The sequence below is a fragment of the Acomys minous genome (assembly GCF_964271855.1).
Source record: "Acomys minous genome assembly, chromosome: 12".
Classification (NCBI taxonomy): Eukaryota; Metazoa; Chordata; class Mammalia; order Rodentia; family Muridae; genus Acomys; species Acomys minous.
In genome coordinates this window covers 76,231,340-76,254,167 of record NC_140493.1, presented here as the reverse complement: position 1 = coordinate 76,254,167, position 22,828 = coordinate 76,231,340, and the positions used below count along the sequence as shown (strand labels likewise).

Below are 22,828 nucleotides of genomic sequence, written 5' to 3'. Positions count from 1 at the left end.
CCTGGTTCCATTTGCATCGTACAGATGAGTGGATTGAGAGAGACAGCAGCCTATGCTCACGCTCAAAGGTAGACACAGGTGAGCTCACTTTTGCTCAGCATGTGAGCAGCAAAGGCTGAATCTTCCCTCCCATTTGTTCTTATACACCTAGAGGCTATATAGAGTCTTTTGCGTTGTATGCCCTTCGTGTGCACGCTATTCTGGCAACTAAATGCCATGTACTCTCCTTCTGCTGGGAAGCGACACTAGAAGAAGATGATCCTTTGCCAAAGGTGGCACCACCACGTCCTGCCGTTTGTATTCTTCATGATATCAGGCACCGTGCCTACTTATGAACAGGCATTAATAGCTCATTGAATCTTACCCCAAACCCCCAAACCTATATATTCTTATCCCTATTTCCCCATGATATGAGGTCCTGAAAAGGTGAGTAGGCCAAGACCACACAGCCTGCTGGCGGCTGGGGTGGTAACTCAGGGCATTTCCAAAGGAGCCCATCTCAAACTCAAGCCCCCGGCTCCCTGACCCCACCCCTGGCTTCTTCCGTAGTCAGGTGCCTTAGCTCGAACCTGAATGAAACCGCAAGCCTCTTGTAGGCCAGGACCCCTCTTTAATAAAGTGTTAGAAAACGGAAAGACTAGGAGTCCTACTCTAGCAGTCCCATGCCCTTCCTGGAGAGACCGGGACCAAGGAGAGAGTGGCAGAGGGCACAGGGGAGAGGCTGCACCGCTGGCGGAAGAGGCTTGGGCTGGCGGCCCGGCTGGTGGGTGGGGCGGCGCCCGGCACTCCTACCCCTCTCCGCCCCTGGGTACTCGGGACGACGACCCGTGGGCAGGCGTAACCGGTGCGAGACGACCTCGGACGACGTCGGAGCCAGACGCTGGAGAGCCCTGGGACCTGGTGGGTCCGCACTCCGACCGCGACAAGCTGGCATCCGCGGGAGTCGGGCGCAGCTGACCACCAGCGCCCCGCAGCTCGCTGAGATGGTGGCTAGCGTGAGCCTGCTGGTGCGCGCCTTGCCGCTGCTGCTGTGGAGTTGCCGGGACGCGCATCCCTCTCGGCGGGGACACCCGGAGCTGCGCCAGGAGGCAGAGGTACGGGGAGTGCCTGGCGGAGAGGGGGACACCACTCAAGGTCCCCCTCCGGGCGTCCCCTCGCCCTGACAACTTACACACAAAGAGATGGGACAGGATTCCGCCCTGTGCCAGAGCTTTTGGGGCCAGTCAGGCCTGCAATCCCGCATAGCTGGGTCAAGAGATAGCGACCAGATGGGGCAGATAAGCAGGGTAGAGCCGGAAAGAACCCCACCTCCTCCGCTAAGCTAGGGAGAGAAGACGCCCGCCCATCGAATGTCCCGACAACTTGGGTGCAGTGCAGAGGGTCCTATTGACTGGCCAGAGCAACCGTGGCCTCCCGGCTTGTGCTTTCCTGCCTAGTGAAAACAAGCCTTGTCAGACGGGGAGAGTCTGCAGAGCCGCGTATTAGGGAGCTTTAAATGGTGCTTTAGGACCGAAAGTGAGAGAAGGAGCCGAGGCAGAGGTAAACCTCAAAAGATTTCTCATTTCACTTTTTTCCCTCAATTCTGCTTGGCTCGGGTAGCACAGTGGAACCTTTGTGAGGTCGAGTGGGGGTCGATATGTTCCACTTTGTAATCGTACTAACAACAATTTCACACGTACACACCGCACCACACACCAAGAAGCAAGCATCTCTCTTCTTTTCTCCTCTCAAGAACAGGACCTCGGTCTCCACTATCGTAAGAAATGGTGGAAATAGGCATTCAACATTTGAGTCCAGCTTCCGTGTGCGACGACTTGCTCCCCTAACGCTGCTTCCTTCCATCTTTGCTAGCGCCCATCACTGCTCGGGGATATCTGGAAATGTCTTTGTCTTAACGGGACAACCAACCCTCGCTCCAATTCATTCAGCCCTTCCCTTTGCTAGAGGAGGCGCTCTCCACTTTGACATAGAAGGATTTGCTTGTCTCTCCGGATTTACTCTTACAGCATCAAGTGCAGAGTTAATAAGGTCCCAGGAGAAGGCTTCTGCCTACAAAGCCAAGTCTAGCTAAGAGTCCCCACCCCGCCTCCCCCTAGGCAATCCCTGGCAGAGGAACAGAGACAGGATCACTGCCGCCCATGCCTGTGGTGGCCCCAGATGGAGAGAATTTCATCTTGGGGTATGCTTGGGAAACTTAATACCTAGCACATCAAGTCCCTTTCGATCTGTTTAAACATAAATTGGGGGAAGGGGATTTTAAACTTGGGGCATAAAAAAGTTTTAAACGCTCTGGAAATGTGTAGTGGGTGTGTACTTCTGTGTATCTATGAAAGATGGCAGGTGTGTGTGTGTGTGTGTGTGTGTGTGTGTGTGTGTGTGTGTGTATGTCTGTGTTTCTGTCCACTGTTAAAATGTCCATTGTATACAAGGGCTTCCAGGCCTGCATAGACACCAGGGTAAGTTGGCACTTCAGTTGGCACTCAGACTGCCTGTTTGTTGATATGAGTTCATTGAAATTACATATCTTCAACACTCGGCCTGGTACCTAGTACATAGAAAGCAGTCTATACAAAGAAGTTGTTCTCGATGTTGTTAATGTTAGAATTATCTGTATCATTATCTTAGAACTCTGAGCTTCAGATTCAGATTTGGAGCTCCGGGCCAGGAGTCTGGCTCTCCAACAACAGTAACACAGAACAAACCATGTCAAGCAATTCTTTTCAGCACTGGCCAAGAGGCAGCAGAGGGCTGCTGCAGCTCCTGACAGTGTTGCCGTGACTGTGGCTGTGGCAAATTATGTCTTGAAGAAATCAGGCACACACCTGTAACCCTAGCATTTGGGAGGTGTTAACAGGAGGATCAGAAGTTCAAGGTCATTCTTGGCTACACGGTGAATTTTAGGTCAGCCTGGGATGCATTCAACCCTGTATCAAAAAAATCAAAACCAAACCAAAGCAAGCAAGCAAAATAAAGGCAAAGAAAAAAAGAAAAGAAAAGAAAAGAAAACCCTGCCCTCTAAGGTTTGGTGAAATAAAGCTTCAGTTTACAGATACTTCAGACCAAAATTTCAGATAAGGCACACCAGGAAAGCTGCTCCCACCCCAAAATGGCTGGGGGCTGTTCTCTCATGCACGCTGGCTCTCAACCAGAGCACTGGGTCACTGAGGGGTAAGGCCACCACCTCCCCAGTTCTTGGCTTGGACACAGTTCTCCGGCTGCACTGTAGGGAAGTGGACTGAAAACAGAGCACAGAGCCGGCCTGAGCTGAGGTGGCAGACTCAGAGCTGAGAGCTGCTTCTACTACGACGATCCGATGATCCGAGCAGTGTATCCCGGGAAGGGAACTAGGCTCAAGGGGGTGTTGTAAGTCTGTGTGGGGGTTCACTGCAGACCTTGGCCTAAGCACTTTCCTGGCATGTACAAGTTGAGACCAGATGGGACTTACCAGAGGATAACTGTTATATGACTGGGAACAGAACACAAAATCCTGGAAACTGAGCAGGTCTGGAAGATGTTAGAGGTCTGGTCAGAACAAAATGAACAAGAGTTCAACTCCCCCTATGGTGATTCCATGGCTTTCTCTAGTGTTGAAGGTGATCTAGTAGACCAAAGCTTAGAAATGGATGGACCTAGGATGATTTGTCGCTCGCTGGGATTTCCTTAAAAGACAACTGACTGGAGGGGAAAAAAAAGTTGGGCAGTGGTGGCACACCTTAAATCCCAGCACTCAGGGAGGCAGAGGCAGGCAGATTGCTGTGAGTTTGAGACCAGCCTGGTCTTCAAAGCAAGTCCAGGATAGTCAAGGCTACACAGAGAAACCCTGTTTCCCAAAAGCCAAGAAAATTAAAAAGGAAAAAAAAAAGAAGAAAGAAAGAAAGAAAGAAAAGAATTCAGTACCACGGGCTCTGTAACACAAGCAAGATGTTTGACAATAGCATAAGAAATGAGGGCGTAGGACAGGAAAATGAAATTAAGCTGGTATGCACTGATGCACTGATAGATCATGAATTGGAAGTGTCTGCTGTGAAGCAGACATAGGACGTGTCAAGCGGAAACTGGGGAGTGTAATATTGGCGTAAGAGTAGCTGTAAGTTCACTGAATATGGTTAAGGATGTCCTGAGACAGGTTAAGGAAGTCATGTGTGCAGCCCACCCACACATGCCCAGAACAAAACCAAGCCTTGCGAAGATCAGCCTCTACAGATTTGCATGTTCTGTATAAATGAAATCATATAAAATGTGGTGGAATTTTTTTCTTCTGGAGGGGGGAGTTGAGGGCTTTTTAATTTCTGTTTTGCTCCCACTCTGTAGCCCCAGGCTGCCTTCAGATTCACAATGGAGCTCAGCCGTGCTTCAGCCCTGTGGTGACCCTTCTGCCTTAGTATGCCCCGAGGCTGAGATTACAGGTATAAACCAGGATTCCCTGCCCAAAATGTGGTATTTTATGGAGAATTGGGGAGTCTGAATGTCTCTAACCCAGTAAAGAGCAGAACAAGCGGCCGGCGGCACACACCTGTAATCCCAGCACGCAGGCAGATATCTGAGAGTTTCAGGCCAGCCTGGTCCGCAAAGGAATTCCAGGACAGCCAGGACTGTTACACACACACATACACACACAGAGACACAGAGAGACAGAAAGACAGAGAGAGACAGACACAGAAACACAGAGAGAGGAATAAATACTTAAAAACTGCCAAGGCTATAAGAGACCCTAAAAGTAATTCTCACAAAGTAAAATAAAAACACCTGGGGAGCTGGGCACAGTGGTGCACACTTGTAATTCCAATACTTGGGGGAGGCAGAGGCAGGCAGATCACTGTGAGTTCAAGGCCAGCCTGGTCTACAAAGCAAGTCCAGGACAGCCAAGGCTACACAGAGAAACCCTGTCTGGAAAACAAACAAACAAACTCCTAGAGGGAGGGGTTTAAGCAGTGATAAAGTCCTTGCCCAGCATATGTGAGGTCCTGGGTTTGATCTCCACCGTAGATATTTATATACCATGGCCTGGTGTTGAGATGGCTCAGTAGGTAAAGGTACTTGCTGAGCAAGCCTGAGAGCCTGACTACCTCAGTTCAACCCCCAAAACCCCCCAGTGGAAGGAAATGACTTTCTCTGACCTCCACACACGCATGCTGTGGCACATGTGCACATGCACAAACACACACCACTGCATCACCCTCTCCTCCCTACCACCCCCCCACACACACACACACAAATAGTAGATAAAAAAGACAAAGAAATTGTTAAGGATGTTGAAGACTTGAGCAGCAGTGTCAAGTGCGTTCACCTAATTGATAGCGATGGGAAAATGCCGCCCAGAACACATTCTCTTCAGGTGCATGTGAATTATTTACCAAGATAGCCATAGATCAGTGATCTAGACTTACAGTTCAGGGAAGCCGGGAGAAGGACAGAGGTGTAGAAGGAAAGAAAGGATAGATAAATAATCTGTGGGATCGTCAGAGCTAATTCCTTCAATTCTCTGGGCTTCAGTAAAATTTGAATGACATCTAAGATTCTCTCCAGTTAGAGTGTTGTTTGGCTTTAGTGTTTGTCTGTGTCTGTGTGGTTGGCTGTGCATCTCTCTCTCTCTCTCTGCCTGTGTGGCCATATCTGTGTCTATAGTTTTTGCTTAGCTTGGAGTTTTGTTTTTGTTGCAACAGGGTCTTGCTTTGTAGCCCAGGCTGGCCTCCAGCTTTTGCCTCCCCAGAGCTGGGTTTGTAGGTCACCTCCATCTGGATGTGTCTGTGTTCTTAAATTGTCACGTCTGTCGCTGTATCCAGCCTGCCTGGGTCTGTTTCACTGCGCGCACTCAGAGTGCTGAAGCTGAGGCCTTTCCAGAGTGGGTTCTGCCCGGGAGGAGATTTACCGCATTCAAAGCGTTATGAAAAAGTTCATTGTTGCCCGCTTACGAAAACCAGAGCGACCCACAAGACTGCTAAGTAGGAAGAGCCCCCAGCGCTGAGCAGCAAGATGGGGTTAATGAATGACATCACCGCCCTGGCCCCCATTCCCAGCCAGGTTCTGTCCTATGTTGGGCGACAAAAGGTCCCAGGCTATCTATCTACGCCCCCGCCCCCCTTAGCTTTGTTTGGCTCTTTTTGTTTGGAACCAGACTACTAAGTGGCTCCAGGACCCGCCCTCCACTCTGTGACCTGCCCATATCTGCACCGCAACCCCCCGGCGTTGACTGTTTATGTCTCCCGAGACTCTCTCAGGCTTCTGTGGAGTATCAAGGCCAAGATGTCGTGTCTCGTTCTCATAGCCCAGAGCCATTCATTCATTTGGCTTTTTGTGAGTCAGAAACAAGAAGCCTGGGCGTGGAAGCCATTCCCAGGAGCTCAGCGTAGTGACTCATGAGCAGAGGGTAAATGGAAGTCCAAAAATCCCAGGTCACCGAGGACCGCGTGCCAGCGGGAACGCACTTCTCAAACTGCGTTGATATCAACACAAAGACATCTAGAAAGAGCCGTGTAATGGAAGCAGGATACCAATGAGGAGAGTCTGTTGTGTTTCTCCTTAAACTTAGTCACGGCTCAGGCATTATCTGGCACCTTATTTTTGGCCCTGCAAGCCTGCCTAGGGTACCTTTTTTTGTCCACACAAAAGGTAACTGCATTAGATAAAGATGGAATCCTGATAGAGATTAGCAAGTCAATGATCTCCATCTTGCCTAAGAACAAAAAGAAAGAATACTTCAGGTGTTAATCTAGGCTTGTGAATGGCAGGTCTGGATCAAAGAGGAGAGGGGTCAGACAGATGGGAGGGAAAAGCCTGGGTCCAGCCCACAGGAGAAGAGCTGGCCTGAATCCACCACAAGGTCTTCCCTGGGAAGCCAGGGAAGGAAAACATTCTGGAAGCAGAAGTTGGCCATTTTGAAGGAACACGGTCATTCTCTTTGGAACCTGTGCTGTGAAGAGAAAGATCGTCCTGGGCTTCCAAGGCTCCATCTGAAGTCCACCTGGAGTCCACCACACAAGCAGCTTCTCCTCTCTGCCATGTCCCTGATGCCCCGCAGCAGAAAACCCCAGCTTCACCTGTGTAGCTGAGAGACACTGTCCCCAGGTCCAGGTTGGGAGAGCGGCTTGCCCCACCCCCACCCCCACATCCACATAAAAGCTGCAGAATCACTAATGCCCATGCCAACAGAACCCCTGGGCTAGTTCTCGGTGCAGGGGTGGGGGTGGGTAGGGAGGGGCCTGGATTCCATTACTGGTTCTGCCCCTCCCGGGGACACTTCAACATGATGCTGCGCTCCCCACTGTCCTTTAACATGGGAACAAGTTCACCTGCCTTGGCTATCTTCCTATAGGGCGGCTTGTAAGGTTCAAAGAAGGCATAACATCTAGAAAGTTCCACAGATTTGAAGGACTGCTCGTGCACCATAGACCCTCTTTACAGAGAGGGCGGGTCAAGGCAGGACACCGGCCACTGTCCCTTACATCCTAACTCAGCTAATAGTTAAAGGTATGCTTGGGGGATAAGTTGAGCCCACAGTTCGCCTGTGGAGACAGAAACCATGAAATAGAATACATCATGAAACCCAGTGTGGTGGCGCATATCTGCGGTCCCAGCACTCAGGAGACAGGCAGGAAGATTGCTAAAAGATCCAGGACACTCAGAACCTCAAAAACACCATCACCACCCCCAAACAAAAAATGAAAGAAAAAGGTAAGGGGAAAAGGAGAGACAGAAGAAAGGAAGGAAATGGACAAGAGAAGAAAAGGAGGAAAATGGCCAGATGTGGTGGCGCACGCCTTTAATCCCAGCACTCGGGAGGCAAAGGCAGGTGGATTGCTGGATTGCTGTGAGTTCGAGGCTAGCCTGATCTACAAAGTGACTCTAGTACAGCCAAGGCTGCACAGAGAAACCCTGTCTCGAAAAACCAAAAAAACAACAAGAAGAAGAAAAAGGAAGAGAGATGGCATGGGTAAAACAACATGGTTTCTGCATGAGTTTGTCACTTTGCAATTTTTAAACGTGTGTGCACACATGTGTGTGCGTGTGCATGTGTGTGTGTGTATGTGTGTGCGTGCATGCATGCGTGCTTATGCCACTGTGGGACACTAGGCACCTGTGGAGGTCCCACCAAGCAGTCTCACCAGCATCTTTGCTTTATTCTTGCTTCTAAAATTGATGCAGAGACTATTTAAAAGGCTAATCACTAGAGTCACCTGGCAAAGGTCCCTTCTGGCAATAAATTCCTGTGACTTCAGAGGTTAAAATAACGTTCTGAGTGGGATGACTTCCCTGAAGCTTTCAACACAGCAGCCTCTCGAATGTTGGGGGCGCTGTGGTCTTCCACCCGATGTCCACCGGGGTAGAGGGTGGTCGGACAGTTCTCTCAGAGTATACACACAGGTCATTTATCTACAATGACAGCTAGGACTGGGATCTATCTAGGGCTGTAATCCAGTCCCTCGATTTATAGACGAGAAACCAGAGGCCCAGAGAACAGGCCGAGGACACAGCGGCAGTGCCTGACTCTCAGTCCAGTGGCCCAGTTCTGGACTCCACCTCATTACGGTGCTCAGAAATGGCCAGAATTTCCCCTTCCCTCAGGCAGCATGCAGGCTGAGCTAGACTTAACACACCCTCTCGTGACAAGTCAGGACCCATGTTGGAGATCTTCTGGAGTGGCAGTCCCACCCAGGTGGCTGATCGTGCAGGCATACTCCTTTTACCCAGGCACCACAGTCACTCCCAGGACTTTCAGAGATGACTCCCCGGGAGAGCTGCACCATCCTTACTCAAGATGGGCCAGCAGGCACGCTGGCACACGTTGTTAGGCCAAAGCAGGATGAATCACCCACAGGGCTAGGCCTCAGCTTCCTCTCCCTTCAAACCTAGCCTTGGGCTCCCTGGCTAGGCAGAGGCAGGGAAGAGAGACAGACACTTGCTTGAACTCCAAGGTAGGGAAGAGCTGCTTGGCACCACCTTCAGGGAAGGGGGACAGGGATGACCCTGAATGGAGCTAAGAGTCCCCCCCCCCCCCCGAAGCTGCACAAGCCCAGCCTCAGAAAATGGATGCCAGTAGGAGAGATTCCAACCTCAAAGTGGCAAGTGGTGGACGAAGATGGAGCCTGGTGCTCAGCCACCAGGCTAGGTCCTGTGAGGTTTCTCTGCTCCTCACTGACACGCAGTTACCCACAAAACCCGCTGATGTTCTTTCTCCCATGTAAGGTCGGGCATTTCTGTCATCTTGGCAGAGACAGGAGCACAGAAAAAATAGCAGAGAAGGTTCCAGGGGCAGAAGTCTAACCCATTGCCACCTCTCTTCTCTACTGCCCAGAACTAACAGTAGCAAGGGGCCCCTTCCTGTATGCCTTTTTAAATGTCTACATGTGCATTAGTATGCATAAGCATGAAAGTCCATAATTCTAGATGGTCCCCATTGTAATATTTGAGTGCTGTTATGGAAATATAAAATGTCAAATTCTTAAAGTGCCTTTTTCTCATTCTTGGTGCCTCAGCTTGGCTGGTGTCCTGGGCGTGTGTTCTTTCTCCTTACTGGGAATTCAGCTCTGCTAAGCTATTGTAGAGGCCAGACTTCCCCTCTGATGACCTCTGAACCTGCCTCTGCCCCCAACTTGTTGCCAGAGTACCAAGCAACAGAGCCCAGCCAGGAAACAGGGCCCACCCCACCCCCCACACAGTTTCCCCTCCTCCCCCCTCCCTGCCCCAGAATCTCAGCCAACTCCCTGATAAAGTCTGGACAGGTTTGTTTGTGTGTGGGGAGTGCCAGCCCTACTGACCTGTGCCCTAGTCTCTTGAAAGTCACTGGCCCAGCAACGGGCTTCCTTGTAAATGCTTCTTTTCCAGCCTCACCAAGGGAAAGGCGTGGGGAAAGGGTAAGGACGATAACCTGAACCTGACAGAAGTGAGGCAAGTGCCAGGCAGCAGCCCCTGCGCAGAGCACAGAGGTCCAGGTGGGCTGTGTTCCCAAAGCCCGTGGTTAATTTTCCCTGCTAAGGTGAACCAATGAAATCAGTGCTTGCTGGGCACTTACAGTGTGCTTTACTTATTATTTATTTCTGAAACAATGTCTTACAGTGTAGCTCAGGGTGGCCTTGAACCCACTATCCCAAGCTGGTCTTGAGCAATAGACCCTCTGGCCTCATCCTCCTGAGTACTGGGACCACAGGGATGCACCACTGTGCCTATTGCCTATAGCCCTTCTGAGGATCCTGTGAAGTTCATATTATTTTCAAGTGAGGGGAAAAGACTGATGTGTAAAGAAACAATATGTCCTGTCACCTAGGAGGGTGAGGGTTTTGTTTATTTATTTATTTGGTTGGTTTGGTTTGGTTTTTCTTTTTCTTTTTTGTTTTTTTGGGACAGGGTTTCTCTGTGTGGCCTTGGCTGTCCTGGACTCCCTTTATAGACCAGGCTGGCCTCAAACTCAAAGCGATCCACCTGCCTCTGCCTCCCGAGTGCTGGGATTAAACGCGTGCACTACCACTTCCCGGTTTTATTTTGGTTTTTTGAGACAGGGTTTCTCTGTGTGGCCCTGGCTATCCTGGAACTCAATCTGTAGACCAGACTGGCCTCGAACTCACAAAGATCTGCCTGCCTCTGCCTCCTGAGTGCTGGGACTAAAGGGTTGCACCACATGCAGGTGCCCACAGAGGTCAGAAGAGGGCCTCAGGTCCCCTGGAACTGGAGTTGTAGGTGTCCGTGGACCACCATGTGGGCACTGGGAACAGAACCTGGGTCCTCTGCAAGAACATTACATACTCTCCAGCCCCTACTTTGTTTTGGGGGAACAGGGTCTCATATTGCCCATGTTGGCCTCAAACTTGCTATGTATCTGAGGCTTCCCTTGCAAGTGCTGGGGTCACAGGGGTGCACTGACTTAGAAAATGCAAAACGGATGTGAGTGAAATCCACGAAGAGAAAGCTTGCCAGTGGCCAGTTCTTTGAGACTCGGGCCTCTCTCCCGGTTGTGCGTTTGACTTGAGGCAGCAGCTAGGACTAGAATTACCTTGAGTTAGTAAATATGGCAAAGAAAGGTGAGGGTAAGAGAGCAGGGAAAACAGAAATGCACTTCTGTGTAGATAAGCCGACAGAGAGGACACTGGGGCCGGCCTTGGTGGCAACCTCCTTTAGTTCCAGGAGGCAGAGACAGCGAGACCTGTGTGAGTTCGAGGCCAGCCTGGTCTACATAGTTCGCTCCAGGTCGGCTAGACTTACATGGTGAGACCCTGTCTCAGACGTTGTAAGTTGGAGTCTAGCAGCAGAAGGGCTTGGGGATGATGCTCGGATGGGAAGATGCTTGCCTGGCAGATGCTCAGTTGGGAGGATGCTTGCCTGGCAGATGCTCGGTTGGGAGGATGCTTGCCTGGCAGATGCTCAGTTGGGAGGATGCTTGCCTGGCAGATGCTCGGTTGGTAGGATGCTTGCCTAGCTTGACCAGTATTCAATCCTCAGCACCAGACAGATCAGCCACAGTGGTCCGTGTCTGTAATCCCAGCACCCCGAGAGATAAAGGCAGGAACTTGAGGTCATTTATCTTTAGTCAAGGTCATCCTTGCCTACATCGGGAGTTCAAGGCAAGCCTGGGATAAATGAAGAAAACGAGAGAGGGAGAAGAGAAGAGACTCCCCGTGCCCCGTATCCAAGGTGTGGTTTATGGGGCTTTATCAATGCTCTGGGCAAACAGGAAACTGAATACACAAGCTGCCCCCCCCAAAGGTTAGAGCTGGCAATAAGTGAGGTAAAGAGACACCCTCTTCTCTCAACTGGTCCCAAGAATTTGGTCACTGGGAGACCATCCTCCATGTATGTGAGGGCACGCAGGCAATAAAAAGGCTGGGGGACCATGACACATTATCTGATTGAACTCATTTCCCCAGAGGCTCTCAAAGGAGAAGCTGCAGATTTCTAATTCAAAATATACTTCTCTAGAAAGCTGTATTTTTATATCAGGTAAATAGAAGGCTGGGCATGGTGGTGTTCTGCCTGCCTCTGCCTCCCGAGTGCTGGGATTAAAGGCATGTGCCAGCAGGCTCGGATGCAAATACATTTTTAAAAAAGAAAAGAAAAGAACTTTTTCTTGCTGGGCGTTGTGGCCCCAAATTGACAGAGATTCACCTGCCTCTGCCTCCCGAAGGCTGGGATTAAAGAAGTGTGCCACCTCGGCCCGGCTAAGGGTAAATTTTTTTTTTTAGTAAATTCTAAATAACAACTGCTCTGTAGCTGAGAAACATGTAGCTTATAGAAGTCAGTTGAGAGCTTGAATTCAAAGCCAGCCCAGGCCACCTGCAGAGCCCATCCCTGCCCGGCATCCCCTGTTTGCTTCCTGACAATGCCAGGAGATCTTACGAAAGCAAAAGCGGATGTTCAGGTATCCTGAAGAGCTTGCCTGCGTGGGACCCTCAGCTAGTCGGCCTTCCAACTTCAATCCCAGGACTTTTTCTGTTATGGTTTACATATGGGACAGGAAACTCATCTAGATGGATGTGCCTCAGACCCTTGTACAAGGGAGGGGACAAGGGAGGGGACAAGCATGCTGCACGATGAGAAGAGTGGATGGTCCTCTCCCCCCCCCCCCGCCCCCCAGGCATTCCTGGAGAAGTACGGATACCTCAGTGAACAGGGCTCTGAAGCTGCAACCTCCACCCGGTTCAGGACTGCCATCAGGTATGCTGGAGGGACACGGAGGGGTGCAAAATACAAGCCCCTGCCCCAGGCCCTCCCTCTGTAATCCTCTCTCTCAATTCCTTCCGGCGGCAGAGAGTTCCAGCGGGTGTCCCAGCTGCCCGTCAGTGGCGTGCTGGACCAGGCCACACTGCGCCAGATGACGCGTCCTCGCTGTGGGGTTGCAGATGCTGACGGTTATGCAGCTTGGACAGAGAGGATCAGTGCTAGACACGGGGCCAAAATGAGGCGCAGGAAACGCTTTGCGAAGCCAGGTGAGTGCACTGAAATCCAACTAGGCTGGGATTCCCTGGTGTTCAGAAGAACCCATGGCTGAAAGAGTGGTTGAGCTGGGCCTGGACTCCGGGAGAAGCCTCTCTTCCCAGGCCAGAGAAGGGTGGCTCTTCTGACTCAAGGATCATAAGCATGAATATAGATATTTAACTCTAAATTATATCTGCACTGATGAGTTTTCGTTGTACTTCTACTCTCCAGGTTAAACCTCATCCAAGCTCACTTAATCCTCTGATCAATTTTCTACCCAGGGCAGTTAAACTGTTGTCAGTAGTTTTTGCTTATGTTTTATTGAAGCTATTCTCATGAGAATCTATCCTTTTTCATAACACTTATTCAACCAAGACGTGATCTGTTGATGAGTTTTATTTTGTTTATAGTGGGGTTTGGGTTTTGTTTTTTTTTTTAAGTTTTATTTATATGGAATTCACATACCATGCAGTTTACCCGTTTAAATTATCCAATTCAGTGGGGTTTAGTACACTTGTAGAATTGTCCAGCCATTACCACAAGCTAATCCCTCCTTCCGGAATGTTCTTATTATCCTCTTTAAAAGCCCCATGCCCATTAGCAGTTAACTCCCCATTGTGCTCTGCTGCCAGCCCTGGCAGCCGCTAACCTGCTGTCTGTCTCAGGGGCTCCGCCTGCCTTGAGCATTTCCTCACAGCGCACTGTGCCCTGTACAGTTCCTCCTGTTGGGAAATTGCCTTGTCTTCTCCTTCCCTCCGCTGCTCTCCCTTCCGGATCCTTTCTTTCCAGTGCTGGGATTTGAACCCCGAGTCATGAGTGATGCTATTAACCTACGTCGAAGTCCTCTCCTGTCCTTCCTCCTTGCCTCCCTCTTCTCCCTCCTCATCCTCTCCTCCTCTTTTTTCCTTCTCCTCTTCTTCCTACCCTGCTCCCCCAATCAAATACACCAGGATCAAACACCACCCAGCTAAGGTTTCTGAAGATTTGATTCTTCTGTCAATTTTCCACAAATAATAAGTTTTACTGTGTGGAATTTTAGTATCGTGATTGCTTCGACTAAGTCAGTTTTTCTTTTTTTTTTTTTTAAAGATTTATTTATTATGTATACAGTATGCATCAGATCACATTATAGATAGTTGTGAGCCACCATGTGGTTGCTGGGAATTGAACTCAGGACCTCCGGAAGAGCAGTCAGTGCTCTTAACCTCTGAGCCATCTCTCCAGCCCCCTAAGTCAGTTTTTCTTTGGTCAAATTTTTGCAGCTTTCAAGGTTGTTCACAAGATGAGGGTTTTTTTGTTTTTTGTTTTTTGCTTTTTTTTTTTTCTGTCAAGTTTTCAAGTATAGTTAATTTTACCATGTGCATTTTGGACCGTGGTCGCTTTTAACTGTGCTGTTTTCACTGACCAAGCTCACTGTACACAGAATTTTTTTTTCTTGTCTGCACTAACGTACAAGGAGATGGTGGGCAGCTGCAGGGTGGCCATTTCACACGTGTGCTCGTCCACTGCTGCTGCATCTACACGTCGTCCATCCACCCCACAACCCTCTTCCGAATGACTCTGTTCACCCACGCAACTCGGGGGTCCTGGCTCTGGGGTCACCATGTCCTTGGTGTCAGCATGCTGTGCATCCCATTGTGTTCCTGGGCAATAGGATAGAAGTTTGGAGAAGGAAAAGGGAGCCACAAGCTCATGACAGGCCAGAGCAGAGAGGACACTGGAGTCCCGAAGCACTGGGTTCAGTTATCAGCCGTTGTGACCAAGTTATGGCTCTGGGTTCTGTTCCCTCATGCTCCCCCACGCCCCTCGAACAAGGGTCAGACCTTCTTACTGCAAAAGACAGCCATCCAGGAGTACCAGGTGCAAGATGGCCTGTGGGGATGCTGTGAGAAGTGGGCAAGCCCAGAAACCCTGGCGCCTGAGCTGTGGGGCTACTTCTTTCTGGCTGCATCTCATCTTCTCCTGCCCGCAAGGTAGGATCTAACTGAATGCATTCGTAGCTAGCAGTCTGGAGTACGGAATTGCCAGAGACGTGCAGGATGCCTAGTTAAACTTGAATTTCAGATGAACAGTAATTGTATTTACATTTTGTATTAAATTTTACTGGGTATCCTGGATTTATATGTCATGCATTTGCCAACCTCAGGCCAAGTACCTACTCTCTCTGTGCCTGCAGGGCTCATTTCTAACTGTGCCCCCCCCCACCTCCCCGTTCCTTCATAACATTGGTAGGTTGGAGAGTGGAGTGGGGCATCTGAGTTTGAGATAGAAATCAAAGCAAATGGACATTTTCTAAGCCCCCACCACATTCCAGGCGGTTTCACGATGCTGTTCCAATAGGTAAAGCCTTACCAACCCCACTGTATGGAGAGGGAAACTGAGGCTTGGGGAGGTCCCACCGGTTCCTGTGAGCTTACACGTGCCGGACTACAACTTCAACCTATACTCGTGTTACCTGTTGGGGGATCAGGACCCCACTTCTCCAACCGTCTGGCTTTGCTGTCCCTAGCCCTCCTTAGCTCCTTCCCTTCCCTCTTCTCTCTGGGACCCTGGAGAGAGGGCATAGCAAGCAGTAACACATGCTGAGGGGTTGGGATTATCAAGAAACGCAACCTTGCCCAGGTAGGACTTGAGGATAGGGCCTGAAACAGCGAGCTTTCTTGGGGGCATGGGCAAGGTAGAGGAGGACGTGGGATCAGGCTAGCGCTGCCCCTACCCACCCCCAGGCTGTTCCTTCCTGGTGCCTCCCAAGGACAGCACCCCCTCCTCCAATACCACCGTCCCTCTTTCCTGTCCTGAGTAGTGGAGGTGGGGTGACAGGCCATAACTGCAGATGGAGCCACCTTATACCATTTGCTAGAGGGTTAACTAGCAACTCGAGGGAAGAGACTGAAAGTCAGTCACAACAGGATGTAGGAGAGCCCAGTGCACACTGGCCTGTGCCCTGTGTAAACTCACCGCAAGCAGCAGAGTGTTCTTGGTAAAGAATGAACTGGCCTGGGCGGACCTCTGGACCCCCAGCCTTGCAGGACCTTGCCCGCCTCCCTCCCTTCCCCCTCCCTCCCTCCCTCCCTCCCTCAAAATAATTCTCTCTTCTCTCCCTAAGGGCTGGTCACTGGCTGAGAGGCAGTGGTTGGGTGGCTGCCAGGCCAAACAAGCCCAAAGAGATGCATTGCCTTGAATGGAGTGGGGCACACACCCCACCCCCACTTCTATGGGTGGAAAGTGTACCTCCCTTCCATCTGGGGAAATCTCAGCCCTTGCTAAGCTTTGATGGGGACCAAGTGATGTTTAAGCAGATTTGTAGGCCTGGTGTCTCTGCTGAGAGAAATACATGCGGTACTAGAGGAGCACTGGGCCAGGGGTCAGGCCCAACTCCTCTCTCACTCTGCAGCTGTGGGCAGGCACCTCCCCCCCCGCCGCCCCCCCCACCCCCCCACCCCACCCCCACCAGTCAGGTCGTCAAAGTCTGGGCCTGGAGACTCTTGCCTGCAAGCTACGAGGGATTTCATTGGGGGTTTCAGTCTCTGGGCTACAGGGCTCAGGGGCCGTCCCTGACAAACCCGGAAGCCAGACTTTCTGGCTACTCTGCCCCCTGGCTTGTCCAGCAAACTTCAGACGAGTCCAGTGTTATGAGTGACCTGAGGCTATAGCAGAGGCCAGAGTCCCAGCGCTCAGGGAGGAACTGAGGTTTGGGGCAAAGGGAAAGCAATTTAAGAAAGAAGAGATGGAAAATTTTTTTTGGGCCTGTGACAAAACACACCCTTTGTTCTTATGTGTCTTCAACTCGGAGCTCTCTCGAGTCCCCCAAGGAAGCGGGGGACGAGGTCAAGAGGGCAGGAAAAGACCTCAACTATATGAGTTTTTTTGGGTTTTGGCCAGCTGCAGGCCCCAGGTTCTGGCAAGTACAGGAGAGAGTCTCTGGGGGGTGGCAGGACACTGTGAGGATGGGGCCAGCACCTGGGACAGGCACAGCTGTGACCTTAGTGGCCTCCACTGCCTGTCCCTCCCAGGGCACTGAGGATGGGCCCCGGGGTGATTGTCAGCAGGAGGCATGTAGCTTTCTCAGGCTCAGCCTAGACTGTGGGAAAGAGTAAGCCCAGAGACCAGGGGTTCAGACTGATCCTCAAAGGGCGTCTTTTCTGGGCAGAAGCCACATCTCGAACCTCAGATGGTGCCTCCCAGGCCACTAAATTGGAGGCTCTCCAGGGGAGGGATAGGCTGCCTAGGGTGACAGGTGACAGCTCCCTTCAATGGGGACGTATCTTCCCTCCTATCAAATGGGAGGGCTGCTCAAAGCAAGGGCTGAGTGTTCCCCATCAGATAAAGGGTGTCCCTGGGGCAGGGCCAACCCATCCTACTGGGCCTGTGGGGACCAGCCTCAGCATCAGGTATGACTCACATGGCCTTTCTGGGTGACAGGGAACAAATGGTACAGGCAGCACCTTTCCTACCACCTGGTGAACTGGCCTGAGCACCTACCCGAGCCAGCTGTCCGAGGGGCCGTGCGAGCTGCCTTCCAGTTGTGGAGCAACGTGTCAGCGCTGGAGTTCTGGGAGGCCCCAGCCACAGGCCCTGCTGACATCCGCCTCACCTTCTTTCAAGGAGATCACAACGACGGCCTGGCCAATGCCTTCGATGGCCCAGGTGCTCTGCCATAAAGCCTCTTTCCACACAGCTGGCGCGCGGGGGGTGGGGGTGGGGGGGGCTCCTGACTATGAGAGGCAGCCTGAGGGTGGCAGTGGAGTCTGTATTCTCCTTGAAACCACAGCCAAGCCAGGTTCTGTCTCCCCATCCACAAAGTGAGAACATACCCTGCCCACAGTGCCCCACACAGCTGAGAGGCCAGACGGGCAGACAAGGTTTGGTGTGGAAAGCACTTCGCTAACGCTAGGGTATGCTGGATTCTTGGACAGCATTCTAAGATGCTGTCTACTTCTGTTTCTAGACAGGCCTGCGCTCCTGTTGTTCTCCAGGATAGACTCTTATAGATAGATCTCCTGATGCCCCCACCAGCCCCTTTCTCCTCTGTCCCTACACAACCAGCACAAGAGGCCTTTAGCCTGGCATTCACAGAAGTGCTTCATAGACCGTAGCCACAGCTGGTTCCATTTGTCCCCAGCTTGTAGGCTTCCTCTGCAGTGTAAGTCATTTGTCCATGCCACTTAGCACTGGCCAGCAAACCTTTCAGGTTGAGCCAGAGACCCTGTCTCAAAATTAATAATAATAATAATAATAATAATAATAATAATAATAATAATAATAATGGTAGAGCCCTTCTAAAGAACCTAAATTTGGTTCTCACCATCCATGGTGGCTCACTATTGTCTGGAACTCCAGTTCAGGGATTCAACACCCTCCAGGCATACATGGTGCATGCAAGATATACATGCAAACAAAATACACACATAATACATTAATTTTTTAAAAGATTTATTTATTTATTATTATGTGTACATGTTCTGCCTGCATGTATACCTGTAGGCCAGAAGAGGGCATCAGATCACATTACAGATGGTTGTGAACCACCATGTGGTTGCTGGGAATTGAACTCAGGACCTCTGGAAGAGCAGGCGGCACTCTTAACCACTGAGCCATCTCTCCAGCCCCATAATACATTAATTTAACAGGGCATAGTGACCCACATCTTTAACTCCTGCACTCGGGAGGTGGAAGCAAGCAGATCTCTATGAGTTGGAGGCTGGCCAGAGCTACACTCTTTCTTTCTTTTCTTTTCTTTTCTTTTTTCTCTTTCTTTTTTCCTTCTTGTTCAAGAGAGGGTTTCTTCACGTAACAGCTCTGTAGACCAGGCTGGCCTCGAACTCACAGAGCTCCGTCTGCCTCTGCCTCCCAAATGCTACTGCCCACCGGCATTATACTGTTTCAAAAGATTAAAAAAGAAAAAAAAGATGTAAGTGAGAAAAGTGACTGAGAAAAGACATCCCAGCATCAACCTCTGGCCTGCACAGGTGACACACCTGCAACATACATACATACATACATACATACATACATACATACACTCACACACACACACACACACACACAGAGAGAGAGAGAGAGAGAGAGAGAGAGAGAGAGTTAGTTAGTTAGTTAGTTAGTTAGTTAGTTCGTTCGTTCGTTCGTTCGTTCCAGGCCAGCATAATAAGACCCTGTTGGAATAAAGTGTCGTGGTGGTGCGCTGGCTCAGTGGGTTGAAAGTGCTTGTTCATGCTGCCTGCAGACATGGCAGAAGATGAGACTTGAATCCCTCAAGCTGTCCTCTGATCTCTATATGGCACAGTACACATGCACACACTTAAACAATCAAAACAGAGCCTCACTATGCAACCCCGCCAGCCTTGAACTTCCTTTGTAGATCACACTAGCCTGAGACTGGCAAAGATCCCTCTGCCTCTACCTCTTGAGTGCTGGGGTTTGAGGCATGAGCCACCATGCCCAGCCAAAAACCAAGAAAAACTTTTTTTTTTTAATGCGTGTTATGACTCACACCTTTAATCCCAGCACTGGGAAGGCAGATGCAGGCGGATCTTTGTGAGTTCGAGGCCAGCCTGGTCTACAAAGAGAGTTCCAGAACAACTAGGGCTATTACACAGAGAAACCTTGTCTAGAAAAACAAAAGAGAAAGAAAAAAAGAAAAAGAAAAAGAAAATGTACATACACATAGAAGCACTTTTGTTTTGTTTTGTTGTTTTGTTTTTTAGAAGCACATAGTTAAGTTTGCAGACTCCTGAACATAACACACCAAGCACCCAAGTCGGGAAGCAGCAGAAAGCCTTACTATCCCTCTTCTAGGGGTACCCGATATTAATAGTTCCTAAACTAGGCACTGTTCTCAGGACCAAGTGTCACACACGCTAACTCCTATGAGGAAGAAGCTCTTTATCACCATACCCATGTTCAGATCAGGAAGCTTAACGGAAGTGAAGCTGTCTGCCCAACATCATACAGCTAGTAAATCTAGTATTGGAGCCCAGACAGCTTGGCGCCTAAGGGTGTACTTCCTCCTAAGAGTCCACTGCTTAGTTATCTGCTCGCCTCCCCGCACTCCTACATCAGATTCTACAGAGAGGAAACTTAGTAGATGACAACCACACCCCACCCCAACCCCAACCCCAACCCCAACCCCACGTGTGAGAGCCGTGCCTGCGGGAGGGAACCCCGGGTTCCGGGCTCGCCCGACCCTCTGTGTCGCTCACAGGGGGCGCCCTGGCGCACGCCTTCCTGCCCCGCCGGGGCGAAGCACATTTCGACCAAGATGAGCGCTGGTCCCTGAGTCGCCGCCGTGGGCGCAACCTGTTCGTGGTGCTGGCGCATGAGATCGGCCATACGCTCGGCCTCCCGCACTCGCCCGCGCCGCGCGCGCTTATGGCGCCCTACTACAAGAAGCTGGGCCGCGACGCCCTGCTCAGCTGGGACGACGTGCTGGCGGTGCAGAGCCTGTATGGTGAGGCCCTTAGCCCTCTGCTGGCTCTACCCTAGACCCCTGGGACTTCTCCCATCACTTTCTTTCTCGAATCCTTCCCTATCCTAAAGCCCCTAAGACTCCCTTGAAATCTAAACATGCGTGGGCTCCGTTCCGCACCCCCCCCCCCAACCTCTCCATCAGTTCCAAGCAATTCATAAGTGCAAACATTTGCCCTTAGCTCAAAACCCTTTGTTTGGCCTACCGCTCTCATGTTGTCTCAGTAGGTTACGCTTTCCCTGAGTCTTTGAGTGGGAGAGGAAATTTCTAGGACAATGCTCTCTCTTAGATAAAACCAACAACCAGGACTGCGCATGGCCCTACTCTTTCCTTTACCCAGGTCGTTGTTGTTGGCAGAGCATAAGGGCGGGCCTTGAGTCTTCCCTGTACTCTTACCCATGTCCTCTCTCTTGGATCTAAAGGGAAGCCTCTGGGACGCTCAATAGCCACCCAACTCCCCGGAAAACTCTTCACTGACTTTGAGGCCTGGGACCCCCACAACTCCCAGCGCAGAGGCCTGGAAACCGGAGTTCCTAAGTACTGCCACTCTTCCTTTGATGCTGTCACTGTAGGTAAGATGGTGGCAGCCATGGCTGGTGTCTTTCTTCCTTCCACATCTCCAGGGGCCTCACAGCTGTATTACAAGGTGTGCACGCCACCTTAAACTTGTTGCCTGGGAAACCGGGTCTAGATCAGCCCTCCCCACACACATACACACACCCTCTTATGAGCAGGAGGCCTGTAGCCTTTTCTCACATCTCTTGTCTCCGGACAGATGGGCAATGGCGACTGTACATCTTCAAAGGGAGCCACTTCTGGCAAGTGGCAGCTGATGGAAATGTTTCGGAGCCCAGTCCACTCCAGAAAAGGTGGCCTGGTTTGCCCCCCAATATTGAGGCTGCTGCAGTGTCCCTGGAAGATGGGGACTTCTACTTCTTCAAAGGTACCGGGGCCTGAACCAGCTGAGACTTGGGGGGGGGGGTGTCCTGCATGAGGTGAAAAGAGGGGAAGATCCCAAACACTGAGTCCCTATTGTACTTGCTACCTCAAGCTGACCCTGTAGTCCAGGAAAGACTTCTTTTAGAGATGGGCTTGGGAGCAGGAGGTGTCCAGGGTGTCCTGTGTAGAAAGGGGCCTGGGAGGTGGGCGTCTCTTCATTCCCCAGGTCAGCCGAAAGTCTAGCAAGGTCTGCTCTGGCGTCCTGGCCATGTGAGGTTGGCAGGCCACTTAGTTAGCTTTGGGAATTTGCGTTCCTTGGATAGGGAGAGTAATACTCAGGTGTGATGAGGAAGCCAGATACAAGACAACGGCGGAAAGGTGGACAGCACGGGACTGGACATGTAGTAATACTGATCTGAGCAGCGTCCATTCCTTCAACCTTGTGTCCTAGGAACAGGGGGAGGGGAGGGAGGGACGGGGGACACAGCAGTGGACGAAACAAACACCTTTTCCCTCGAGAAATTATTAGTAGTCGAGGGGTGAAGAGAAATTCAAGCCTTCTCAATCTTCCATTCCACACCCACGCGGGAGACCTTACCTCCACCTCCCACGCCCACCCTCAATACATTCCTACCTTCCCCAGCCTGGAATAGACGGGTTCGCCTGGCGTCATCTGCTCTCTGCTGACATCTGCTGGAAGTCTAGACCATAACAGGGTCCCCTTCTACCGTGTACTCCTGGTTCTCAGTGAGCCACACTTTGCCTGGCTCCAACAAGAAATAGTAGGGGCCCCGGGGAGACAGAGATGAGGTAGACGGCCAAAGAGTGAGAGCCTCCAGCTCACTCTGACTCTCTCAATGCCCCACAGGGAGTCGATGTTGGAGGTTCCAGGGCTCGAAGTCTGTGTGGAGGTTCGCACAGCTCTGCCGGGCAGGAGGTCTGCCCCGACACCCGGACGCAGCTCTCTTCTTCCCGCCTCTGCGTCGCCTTGTCCTCTTCAAGGGCTCCCGCTACTACGTGCTGGCTCCCGGAGGGGTACAAGTGGAGCCCTACTACCCTCGCAGCCTGCGGGACTGGGCCGGGGTCCCCGAGGAGGTCAGCGGCGCCCTGCCAAGGCCTGATGGCTCTATCATCTTCTTCAGAGACGACCACTACTGGCACCTGGATCAAGCCAAACTTCGTGTGACCAGCTCCGGCCGTTGGGCCACCGAGCTGCCCTGGATGGGTTGTTGGAATGCCAACTCCGGAGGTTCCCTCTTCTGAAGGCTTCCTACCACCGAATGAACCCTACTTGCCCCCCCCCCCGCCTGAGGGGCGGGGCCTGTCTAGGAAACCCCTGAACCTCACCGGAACCTCCCTGCAGCTTGGGCTCCAGCAGGAAATCGCTCTGCATTTGTTCCCCCGGAGTGGAAGGAGAAGCAAAAATGGGGTTCCTGTAGCCTTTTCCCTCAAGGACCTCTTTCCTTCTCACTTCTAGCGGTGGTGGTGGTGTGTGGGTGGGTGGGTGTGGTTTGGGGGGTC

At 51.3% G+C, this 22,828-nt stretch overlaps 1 protein-coding gene across 1 annotated transcript; it reads left to right on the top strand.

Annotated features, from left to right (window-relative positions):
* Positions 1-22,786, top strand: MMP28 (matrix metallopeptidase 28). Its single transcript, XM_084750526.1, has 9 exons — positions 1-78; positions 836-1,094; positions 12,563-12,642; positions 12,736-12,914; positions 17,326-17,550; positions 20,105-20,350; positions 20,791-20,940; positions 21,144-21,311; positions 22,176-22,786. The coding sequence occupies exons 1-9, from the start codon at positions 53-55 to the stop codon at positions 22,568-22,570; spliced, it is 1,728 nt and encodes a 575-aa protein (XP_084606652.1). The 5' UTR covers positions 1-52; the 3' UTR covers positions 22,571-22,786.
* The last annotated feature ends 42 nt before the right edge of the window (positions 22,787-22,828 follow it).

What these genes read in the sequence shown, in the direction of transcription:
- MMP28 (XM_084750526.1), top strand. Translation starts at nt 53, where the DNA reads ATGCTCACGCTCAAAGGTAGACACAG. An exon ending in CAATGCCTTCGATGGCCCAG is followed by an intron (nt 17,551 to 20,104) that starts GTGCTCTGCCAT and finishes TGTCGCTCACAG; the next exon opens with GGGGCGCCCTGGCGCACGCC. An exon ending in CTTTGATGCTGTCACTGTAG is followed by an intron (nt 20,941 to 21,143) that starts GTAAGATGGTGG and finishes GTCTCCGGACAG; the next exon opens with ATGGGCAATGGCGACTGTAC.